Source organism: Anabrus simplex, chromosome X, assembly GCF_040414725.1.
Source record: "Anabrus simplex isolate iqAnaSimp1 chromosome X, ASM4041472v1, whole genome shotgun sequence".
In the NCBI taxonomy this organism is placed as follows: Eukaryota; Metazoa; Arthropoda; class Insecta; order Orthoptera; family Tettigoniidae; genus Anabrus; species Anabrus simplex.
The window spans coordinates 104,284,247-104,296,744 of NC_090279.1; the positions used below are offsets into that span (position 1 = coordinate 104,284,247).

At 40.8% G+C, this 12,498-nt stretch overlaps 1 protein-coding gene across 1 annotated transcript in view; it reads left to right on the forward strand.

Moving 5' to 3' along the window:
• Positions 1–12,498, forward strand: part of Snap29 (Synaptosomal-associated protein 29kDa) — an 85,739-nt gene that overhangs the window by 49,283 nt on the left and 23,958 nt on the right. The window contains exon 3 of the mRNA XM_067158972.2: positions 8,269–8,449. Within this exon, the coding sequence (XP_067015073.2) occupies positions 8,269–8,449 (181 nt within the window). The remainder of the gene's footprint in view (positions 1–8,268; positions 8,450–12,498) is intronic.

Genomic DNA, 12,498 nt, shown 5'->3' on the forward strand with positions numbered 1-12,498 from the left:
GTGTTCTTCTAGAGTCTCAGTCGCTAGGAGCAAATCGTCAATGTACCTCGTGGTAAAGGCTTTTACCTCATCAGTTAAGCATCTATCAAGTGCTCGGATGAGTGCGGCGCCAGCGTTACGGATTCCGAAAGGAAGCCGACAGAAGACATACGTCTGTTGGTGGTATATGAACCCTGTCAGTAAACTGGATTTTTCCTCAAGCAGAATATGGTAGTAGGAAGATGTAAAGTCAACAGAAGAGAAGTATCTCATGCCCTTAAATTTTCTAATGATGTCTTTAATCGTCGGAGGCTGATCATTCTCCAGGATTAGCTTCTCATTTACAGATCGGGCGTCCAAACATACGCGCAGCGATCCATCTGGCTTAGAAACCCCTACTAAAGGGTTAACAAATGGACTTCGAGCTTTCATGATGATTCCGTCCCTTTCCATCTCTTCTATGATCTTGCCTACCCTGGAGTGAAATTTTTCCGGTATCAGATAAGGCTTCTTCTTAAAAGGTAGCCAGTCTGTCACAAGAAGTGAGTACTTAAAGTCAGGAATAAGATCTGGTTTGGAATCGAACAAGTTCTTGTATTTCAACAGTAAATTTTGAAGCTGGATCTGTTCCTCTTCGGTTCCCATGGCTTGTCTTGACTTGGCAGTGATCAGATCGAAGGGGTGTACATCATTGTCGCCTTCTTCTAATAGTTTATCCATTGCCATTAAAATTTCTTTGGAGGCCTCATGGTCTTCGGTTTCCCTCGGTGATAAGGCGTTTGACTCCCCGCAATAGGCGTATGGATCGTTTATGTCTGAAGGATTAAATGTAGCGGTCTCAGAGAAATCTGCCTTCTTAAACTGGATGGAATTTGACTGCATGTTGATCATAGCCTGGTATGACATTAAGAAATCAGGACCCAGGATAATACTTAATACTTATCCGGTATAATGCCCTTAATTTTTACATGATACCGGTATGACAGGTATATCATTTCTGTCCCTGAGATCTCTTAAAAATGCAGTAGAAATGACGCTAATAGTTGACCCATTGTCAATGAGACATTTAACATGAACGTTACAGATTTGTGCTGAAATTATCGGTAAAGTCGATGGTATTCCACTGTTACACTGACCAACTTCATCCAATAAATCATCGGGCTTGGTAGTCCATGAGTCGACCTGTACCACAATCCATTCTTGGCATCCTCTGACCATGCTTTCAGGATTCAGGCTATCTTCTTTTACTGTACATGGAGTTTTTTTTTTTCACGGCGCCTTGGCTGTGCTCCTGACTAGAGTTGTTCTGTTGGCTTTCTCGAGCCTTAGCCTCTTGGTATTGAAGGCTTTCCGCTCCCACGATATCCGGGTTGGTATTCCGGTTATGAATAGCTCTTCTCCACCGTTCATTCTCCTGTGTTGAACTTTGGAGGTCTTTGAGATATTTTCTTTCTCCTCTTCTTGCCAATCCCTCAGTCCTCCTGACTGGCGGAAGTCCTGGTTTTGTCTCCAACTTCTTGGGTAGTCTGAGTACGGTCGCTTTCTTCCATTACGTTGTGAACATTCCCAGTTTCTGGCAGGCCTATTTCAACATACAGGCGATCGATCATGAGGCGAATCTTGAACTCCAGGGTTACGTTGCCACGTTCTCCCTTGGTTGATCGGTCTCGATTCCTCCTCCTTACTCATGGTAACTTGATGGACTTGAGGCTCTGGATTTCGCCGCTGACGAGCTGGTTCATTGGACGTCATGTCCAGCTGTCTTAATAATGCCTCAGCCTGGATTGCCGTTTGTGTGTTCGAGGCTATCATGATCCTCTGCACATCAGCTGGTAGTTGTCATTTAATCACCTTGACCAGTTCAGGCTCCGATGGTGGTGAGTCCAGTTCCCGAAGCTTACGCAATTGACTAGAAAAGAAGTCCGCGTACTTAGTGGGCATCGACGACGCATACCTCCTGGTGTATAGCTCTGTTTTGAGGTTGTGTTGTACGTCGCTATTCCAATACTTTTCCAGAAATGCCTTCTTGAAACCTTCAAAGTCGTCGAATGAGAATCGAAACGCCACAAACGAGGTGTGCACTGAATTTTCTAAAAATCTTTCAGTGACTCTCAACTGCCTTTCAGGTGGAATTTTCGCATCACGGATGTAGTCCTGTAATTAGCTGATAAAGCCCTTTGGTGTCACGTTGCCTCTGGCGTTGTTGAATTTCTTTGGCTGGTCCTCATGAAGTCGAATGATGTTAACTACTTGTGTCTGACCAGTCGTATTTAATTGAGACGTATTTACCGTCGGCCCTGAAGAAACATTGATAGGATTAGCAGTGCATTTCCCTAACGTTGCGAGTGGGGTTGCTGCTTGAACTGTGCCGGTTATGCATTGCTCCAGTAATGCTTGTTTTTCTAGGAACGAGTTAGTGATCGTGCTAGTATTTTCGTTTTGGATTTTTAGGAGGTGCATTTCATGTACAAGCTCCTTAATTCCGTCCGTGTATTCTTTTCGTATCCCGTTGGTATCTGTTTTAGATTCGACCTTGACCTTGTGGATTTCATTAATCAAGGTGGTGTTAATTGATTTCATTTTGGATCGACTATCCTCAAGTGAACATTATAAATTTTCCTCATTTGCTCATTCAGGACAAATATTTTAGGTTCCCTATGGGAATCAACATCTACATCATATCCTCAAGTGATTCGTAAAAGTAGCCCATCCGCTCTGAATTGTCCGCCTGGGATGTCTTGATTTCGTCAAGGATGCCCTTTTCTACCTGTTTCAAGTTTTCATTCAGCCCGGTAAATTTCTTTGCCCATGCCAATTTAAGGTCCTCGGCGTTATCGTCAGTCTTTTCCTCGATGTTCTGGAATGATTGTTCAACTTCGCCCTTGTACTTGTCTATTCCTGTCAAAATGTCTTGTTGAACGTTGGACATGCCTGCCATGGATTAGCTTTTTCCTTCTTCATGGTCGCGAAATTGCTCTTAACTATTACGAGCTTGCTTTGCATTGAAGCTAACTTGCCATTAAAGAGCTTAATGTCCACACATATTTTTCCAAGACCTTCCTCAGTTTGGTGTTTAATGTCCGTAAGTTTTTCCTCTATAGCTTCCCCAAGAGATTTTTCCAAGTTTATCTGAGTGTCAAAGATCAGAAAGTCCTTTTTCTAGGTTCGCCTGATTATCACTAAGTTTTCTCTCTAAATTAGCTTGGCTATCGTTAAGAGATTTTTCCAGGTTACCCTGATTGTCACTAACCTTCCGATCCAAGTTTGCCTGATTGTCACTAAGTTTCCTCTGTAAATTGGCGTTAAGTCTCTCCTCCATTTCCAGTAACATCTGCCGTAAGTCCTCCATAATAACAATAATTCATTAAATGGCTACTCTGGCAAGAGAAAGATTCCGATCGGGATGCGGGAATGTGAGAAATCAAACCCATCTAATAGCAAAGGCAATGATTTGTCGACACCATGAAAGTTCTGAATTTTACCAATATCGGTCATAATTATCAGCCTAATTTAAGTTAATTACATCGTCACAACAAATTCAAAATTTCTAATCACCAGCAAGAATTTTATCTTAAACAAGATCCATATAAGTTAAATTTAACATGTGCTTATGTTAGCCACAAGAATTTGGGTGAATAAATGTATTTTGAAAATTCATTTTATTTTGCTTGGTCATCAACCCATTTACCCTTAAATGCATCTAGAAAACGGAAGCTAGGAACGAACGGTCCACCTCGGGATGTCTCGCTCACCGGCAATATTGGGTCGTCTGATCTTGTCAATGTCGTGAACACTGGACAGCACAAGATCATTTTCAAGCTTGAATAAGCCCATCATCGAACCCCATGATGGAATTAGCCAATCTCGAGGCCCCACGGTGGATTAAGCCATCTTAAATGCCCCATTATTGCCTGGCTAAGCCCAGGCGGTGAGTGAGAGATCCCAAGGTTGACCGTTCGTTCCTGGCTTCTGTTTTCTAGAGGCATTTAAGGGTAAAGGGGTTGATGACCAAGCAAAATAAAATGAATTTTCAAAAACAACGCTCTTACATTTATTAACACAAGCATTTCACAACAACAACAAAATATCCTTGCTGGATTTTTTTTTTTTTTTTACATCAAACTTTCATAATATCTCATTCTTCAGTAGCGTTTGAGAACCAAATGTATTTCTCGTCCTCCAGCATTACTGTTCTGGAATGAAAATTAACAAAGGAAAATTAGGCCTTTACTGCCTTTAAAAATTAAAGTATTTAACTGAGAGAGTTCAGACTTCAATAAAGGTTTTTACAAAATTATTAGACAGCTGTCTCGCTTATTATTCCACAGAAAAGTTGCTAAAGGTTCCATGAATTTACAGTAATCTCAACACGTGGTCAAAGTTGAATTCTGATGAATCTCGGTATTTAAAGTGTATAATATTCATCAATTACACCAGTAGAAGCTTTAGTGAAAATCAAAATTAATTTCAAAATTTTATAATTATTATTATTATTTTTATTTTTTTTAATTAGTAATAATCTCTAACCTTGTCTGTGTAACAGTTTACTTTATCATCACGCGATCATGTTTTCTAACTAGTGTATCTCACTGAATTATCCACGTGGCAATTATAATTCACATTTCTAAATAATTATTCTTCAATTACTTACTATGACTAGAATTAAAGTTATTTGTGCCATTTGTGAACATTTAATTCTGACATTTGCATAGCATTCAAATTTTCAAATTAATTTAAAATATTTCGGAATTTTAATAAAAATGTATTGGAAATTTTCTTATCCACGTGTGAGTTAATTAATGTATTAATTTACAAATCGCTTGCCTTTGCGGAAAAATAACGAGATGATCTTTCCCTTAAATCTTAATAACAGCAAAATAAAATCCTATTCTAGTCTTCCTCGACATAAAACTCATTAAATTTTTCCTTAAGGTGCGCAAAAATAAATTCTCAAGGTGGCACACAACGTTGAACACAATCTGTGTCGCCATAAATGCACGACCAGATTAAATCGAATTGAACAATCAAAAGACATGGAAAATATTCATATTTACAACACACACACACACACACACACACACACAAACACACACCCCACATTCATACAAGGTAACATGTACTTTTATATACATTATTTACAGCGAATCCTGCCCTTAGTAGTTTACTCTTTAATTTTAAGCATGGTCACGTCAACATTCTGCAGAGGATAAATTCGTGTATGGAAAATACTCTTTCTTCAATAGTGGCAACTGATCAAAATTCGGGATATCACTTGGGTTGAAATATTCCTTGCACAACGATGGAGATTCATCTAAACTTCTGAAATTTATTTGAAGATTCCAATAAGATTCCGTAATCATCACCATCACATGGGTTACAAGTCGCAAACATCGCGTTCGTGAGCCTCAATCGCAGTATTATTATTCCCTAAACGTAAAATACATACACAACACGTGCTCCTCTTACAATAAATTCCATTGTGCTCCCAAAGACACAACAAGAAGTCATTCACCACTAATAAATTCTCCAATTAATAAATTACATAATTAACATCCCGTAGGATTGCCGTATTCCAGGCACATCATGAACTGAGCACATTAAATCTCACATATAAGGAATCTAAGATAATTTATAGCTCACGACCATTTAATTCCATTTTAACCCGATCTTTACTTGATTTTATTATTACTCAAGTGATTATTTATTATATCTATCAATCCTCATGAAATATCGTAAAATTAGATGACTCGATCCTAAAGAATACAAGTGATCTTAAAATGACACTAGGTTCGATCCTATCTCACAAATTGTACATGTAACTCCAAATCCAATTAATTTCAATATCACAGGCAAATAAATAAAGTTTATCGCGTGGTCAGTGATTTTTAGATATATCTAACTCATATACATGGGAACTCACTCAAAGACAGACTACACATCTAATCTAATAGGTTCCAAAATTTCAGTCACACACATGAAACTCGACTACCATGACACCTCAAGAAATGGAAAAATGAAATGCATCTATCTACAACAAAACTAATAGATCTACAATTTAAAGATCTTCTAGCTTTACAAAGATGAGAAATAAATAAACTTTTAAATGGTACTCAAGTTTTAGATGAAGTTCGATCCCAGGTTGTAGTCAGTTATTCCAGCATTTCCCCGGCCAGACACCTTCTCTGCCCAGATACGCCTCACATACTTAGGTCATGGAGACACGGCAGTAGACGTCCCACAATGAAGTTAAGATGCAGATTGTAGACGAATAATGCATCTTGAAGTACACTGCGATCACCGGGATGACTTCTGTCGCGTTCCAGAAGTGTAGGCTGTAACTGAGACGACAAATATTAAGGTATATTCACACACGCAGAATCACTGAATGTTCTCCTGGATAAATACACTTAACTTGGATCTCGTAAGTTGGAATTTACTCCATAAGAGTTAATAAATAATTTTCACTAAATTCTGCAGAACGGACGTCTGCTCATATGGCAAAGTTCTCTCCCACGTGGTTATGATGAACAGCAGAGTGACAGCAGAGTAGACCAGAATAACGTAGATCAGAGAGTCGAGTAGAGTACAGAATGATTTACTTTGAACATGGCTTTTTATATCCTTGGCTTGGGAGGCGTGTACTTTTGAAGACTATCATTGGTTCCTGGGGTCTCTTATAATTGGCTATGACTGTTTGAGAAGCTTGCTGGCTGGCTAGAAACACAGGCTCGTCACATGATTTACCTTGCCCTTGGTCGAACGTGGATCAATACATCGCCCCTCTGAATGACAAAAAAAACTGGTTTGGAGCTTGCTGACTGCTTCCCAAATGACAAATATAGCTCCCGGCAAACAATAAAACTTTTAATGTTAACTTGTAAATATTCTCAAGATCACCAAATTTGAAGGGGACATCAGAGACCCTCTGTCTTTACCACTTTGCTGTAGTGTCTAATCTGCGAAGAACTATGGGTAGGACGGTGCTTACCTTTGAAGAATTAACTACCCTTTCTTCCCAATGAATTCTCGTCCTCTAACAACACTCGGCGATGATCCTACAGACTTATCTTATTTAACCCCATCTCGCTTCCTAATTGGGGAACAAATTACTGCGCTGCCTGATCATGACCTTATTCACTATGGCAGCATCTTCAAAAGATAACGCAGAACTTGACACAGGGAATATATTAACACTCTGCAGCAGCGCCACATCCTAGAGATCTTGTGTTCATCAAAGATGAATGATGAATGGGCATAATAGTCGGTTCATCCTGATGAAGATCGTCACTGTAAGAACAAACTCCAGTTTTATGAAATGTTCTATCAAGAAGTTGTGTTTTTTGCCTGAGAATGAGCGAGAATACCAAAAGTGTTAAGTTACTTTTATGAACACACTATATGTGTTATGTGTTTATTCCTGATGTTAATTATCTTTCTTCTTTCCTTCTTAAAATGCCAGTAAGTGCCTTTTGGTGGCCGGTATGTTTGGGAAATTTTTACGTTTTCTTGTAAATGTGTGTGTTGGTACATGTATCAAACAGTTGAATGTTAATAAATATGGTGTTTGAAGATACATTCACAACACCTCTGCTATTGGCAGTATGGTAGTGACTTTTAAAACCGTTTATTTTTAACTTCAACAAAAACAGCTTCATGATCACTTATACCGTCTATAGAGCTCATCTGGTTTAATCACCACCACAGTCGATTCCAGCACTTTTTCATTCAGCTTTCCTTTCCACATTGACTTATTCACCATTTGTTGGTCGTGCAATCGCTTCCCATTTAACATTTGGTAAGTTGAGATCACTCTCTACAATAACGTTCAGCGTTAGGTCTCTACACCCCAAAATCATCCAACATCTTTAGAGATAAGCCTTATGCCTAGAATTTCATATTTCTCATCTTTTAACTTTTTCATAGCTTTCGAATTCTTTGTTTGCCAGTTCCACGAACAAAATTCCACATCCGTTATATTATTTCTCAGTCATGATTCAGTTCCTATTACAATATCTGGTAAGTATATTTCTAATAAATTACTTAATTCTATTTCTTTCTTTACACTAACAATTTTATGTCTTCCCTACTTGATTTTGAACTCCCAACATCATCACCGCACCTTAGTCCACTCAGTTTCCCTCAGCGTACCTCCCGATAATTGTTCTTAACTTAAACGTAGCAGTTGCTATTGTGGGTGATGTTGCAACCTTTCTTTCCTGTAGGTGTGTGATGTGTCATTCCATACTTGGAAAATATTATAAAAATTGTACTTTTGTTCTCTCTGCACAGAGTGTGTTTGGTAGCTTAAAGAACTACCTGAGTGGCAAGTCCGGGGATGCCCCTCCTCCGGCCAGCAGGACGAGAGAAGAGGACTTAACGAGTAGCGAGTCGTGTGTCAACAGCCCGTTGACAGGAATCGTGGAGAAGACGAGATCAATGCCTGGGATGTCTGCTGTTGATTCTCATCCCGGTAAGAGCCTGTGATGACATGTAGGCTTTTTCTGTCTGGCACTCACTTTTTTTAAAACTGGAGGTTAATTTTAAACTACAGTAGTATGTCAGCCTGTCTTCAGCTCTGTGAAAAGTAATTGAAATTAACATGAATAAAACTTGCACAGGGTCGACAGTTGTAAATACTATCAAAGAAGTCCTGTATTTACTTACATAATTCCCCCTTCTCTTCTTAAAATTTAGAGGGCAAAACTCGAGAGGAAAATGCATAATACCAATATAGTTGGTATGTTATCGGACATTATAAATTTTCCAACTAACTCATTGCTGGTTGCCAGCGTTTCGCCCTAGTGTGCTAAGTTGGGCTCATCAGTTGGTAAATAGCACACGTACCAACTATATTTGCAAAGCAAAGTCACCTCCGTACAGGCCATGAAGGCCCTTGGAGGAGTGGAAGGTAAAGGCTTCCACTATTGTTAACCTCGGCACTTGATGGGGTAGAGTGGTTAGCTCTACACCCAGCCGCGTTTGCCCCCAGGAATTAACCTGGTACTCATTTTTGGTGTAGACCAAGTGAACCTCAGGGCCATATGCACCTCCGGAAGTGGAAATCTCGTTTCTTAAATTTTACGGCTTCCTGACGAAGATTCGAACCCACGTCTTTCCGGGCGAATCGAGCACGCCTTTACCGCCTCGGCCAGGCAGCCCCTCTACTAACTGTATTACCGAGCTCAATAGCTGCAGTCGCTTAAGTGCGGCCAGTATCCAGTATTCGGGAGATAGTAGGTTCGAACCCCACTGTCGGCAGCCCTAAAAATGGTTTTCCGTGGTTTCCCATTTTCACACCAGGCAAATGCTGGGACTGTACCTTAATTAAGGCCACAGCCGCTTCCTTCCCACTCCCAGCCCTTCCCTGTCCCATCATCGCCATAAGACCTATCTGTGTTGGCACGACGTAAAGCAACTAGCAAAAAAAAAAAAAAAAAAACCTAACTGTATTGGTATTATAATATTCATTGAGGACAAATATTTCAAGTTCCCTATGGGAATCAACATCTGTGTCTGAAAAATACATGGATATTACACAATGATTACAAAAAATTAGACATAAAATTGAGATATAAGATTTCAAAAACTTCATTTATTTATCTAATTAATATTTACAAGCAAATAGCACATTTTCAGAGTCGTGCAGCAATCACATTTCGGCTGGAATAAGCTGGAAAACACTTGAGAATTAATTCAAATCCAATGTTGTACCAAACCAAGCCCCACACAGGTCTCCTTTGTCGAGCTGTTTATTTCCGGTCGAAATACTGCTGTGGTGCACTTCACTAAACATTGTACTATACATAGCACCACAAGGTTTATGGTGGTGTTGAACGTCACTTCCTGAACATCTTCATCAAACTCTGTTAATATATCCTTATGGAACATCCGCTGTGCAACCTCGCAATAGTTGTGGTCGATAGGCTTGATGCTGCTGTTTTTCACCACAAGCAAATACAAAACTGCTTGCATAAGGAGCGCTGTTGCATTCATGGCAAATTTTCCTTGCCAAGGAACACTCTTGCACTCTCTGGTTTTCTAAGAGAGAAACAAGATGTGCAGTGGAAGAAGTCACTCTGAAACATTAGCAGACTGAAAGGCCTCCGGGATTGATGGAATTCCAGCTGAAATATGACAGACTGCAGAAGACTGGTAAGGCTATCTATCATGAGAAACGCTGGATTTAACATTGGTGGTTTGCGTTATGCAGACACCACTTTGAGGAAGACCTGAAGACTTTCTTCTTTGTTGGGTTCAACCATAAGTAATAACGGCTCCACCATCGATTAGCACTTGGCAGGGCAGCATTCCTAGCCCATCAGAGGTACCTGTGCATACTAACGTCAGATGGTGTGAAACATGGACCATAAGAAAGGGTGGCAGAAACCGTATTGATGCATTTGAACTGTGGTGCTGGAGGACAGCCAAGGTCATTCAGAACATCAATCCAGGTGAATCTCTTTAAGCATTCAGTACGAGGTTACAGCTGTCTTATTAGGGGAAGGCAGTTTGAATATTGTGAAAAGGCGGTCCTGCTTCAAATGGCGGAGGGGACTCGGAGATGAGGATCACCAGCATTGCGGTAGATATCAATATGTCCTTGCAAGACCTGAAAGGCCTAGTAGAAAAGAGAAGTGTCAGAAGGCACTTGCCTCGAGTCGACATCGACTTGACGGCACCTAGTCAAGTCACTGTATGTAATCATCATCATTTCCCCTTGTCCAGCTCCTGCTAGGTCACGGTACTGATCGTAGTTCTCCAATGTTGCTCCTCAGTGATTGTACTCCAGTCCAGTCTTCTTATACTGTTCTTACAGAGTCCATCCATCTTGCTCTGCTCCTCTAGCTTGTCCAGCTCCTGCCAGGTCAGGGTACTTATTGTACTTCTCCACTGTTGTTCCTTAGTGATTGTACTCCAGTCCAGTCTTCTTATACTGTTCTTACAGAGTCCATCCATCTTGCTCTGCTCCTCTAGCTTGTCCAGCTCCTGCCAGGTCAGGGTACTTATTGTACTTCTCCACTGTTGTTCCTTAGTGATTGTACTCCAGTCCAGTCTTCTTATACTGTTCTTACAGAGTCCATCCATCTTGCTCTGCTCCTCTAGCTTGTCCAGCTCCTGCCAGGTCAGGGTACTTATTGTACTTCTCCAATGTTGCTCCTCAGTGATTGTACTCCAGTCCAGTCTTCTTATACTGTTCTTACAGAGTCCATCCATCTTGCTCTGCTCCTCTAGCTTGTCCAGCTCCTGCCAGGTCGGGGTACTTATTGTACTTCTCCACTGTTGCTCCTTAGTGATTGTATTCCAGTCCAGTCTTCTTCTACTGTTCTTACAGAGTCCATCCATCTTGCTCTGGACCTCTCTCTTGTCCAGCTCCTGCCAGGTCAGGGTACTTATTGTACTTCTCCACTGTTGTTCCTTAGTGATTGTATTCCAGTCCAGTCTTCTTATACTGTTCTTACAGAGTCCATCCATCTTGCTCTGCTCCTCTAGCTTGTCCAGCTCCTGCCAGGTCAGGGTACTTATTGTACTTCTCCACTGTTGCTCCTCAGTGATTGTACTCCAGTCCAATCTTCTTCTACTGTTCTTACAGAGTCCATCCATCTTGCTCTGCTCCTCTAGCTTGTCCAGCTCCTGCCAGGTCAGGGTACTTATTGTACTTCTCCACTGTTGTTCCTTAGTGATTGTACTCCAGTCCAGTCTTCTTCTACTGTTCTTACAGAGTCCATCCATCTTGCTCTGCTCCTCTAGCTTGTCCAGCTCCTGCCAGGTCGGGGTACTTATTGTACTTCTCCACTGTTGTTCCTTAGTGATTGTATTCCAGTCCAGTCTTCTTCTACTGTTCTTACAGAGTCCATCCATCTTGCTCTGGACCTCTCTCTTGTCCAGCTCCTGCCAGGTCAGGGTACTTATTGTACTTCTCCACTGTTGCTCCTCAGTGATTGTACTCCAGTCCAGTCTTCTTCTACTGTTCTTACAGAGTCCATCCATCTTGCTCTGGACCTCTCTCTTGTCCAGCTCCTGCCAGGTCAGGGTACTTATTGTACTTCTCCACTGTTGCTCCTCAGTGATTGTACTCCAGTCCAATCTTCTTACACTGTTCTTACAGAGTCCATCCATCTTGCTCTAAGCCTTTCTCCAGCCATATTTCCTTCTATCTTAGCCCCCAACAGTTGATCTGGTATCCTTCCCTCCTCCGTCCTCATAACATGTCCAAACCATCTCAATTTATTCTTCTCCATGTTATCACTCAGTTTTTCTACCCCTATCTCTTTCCTGACCTCAACATTTCTTACTCTGTTTCTCCTCGTCTTCCCTCCCATACTCTTCACGAACTTCATCTCACTGGCCTGAATTTTACTCTCATGTCTCTGATGCATACATTAGTATAGGGGCATAGTACATCTTGTACATTATCTCTTTATCTTTTCTCTGTTCCACACCAGGTTTCTTACATTCCCGCTTCTACCCTCCTGCTGATCTCCTGATTCAACCTTGGTACTTGAATTATTTCACTTCCCA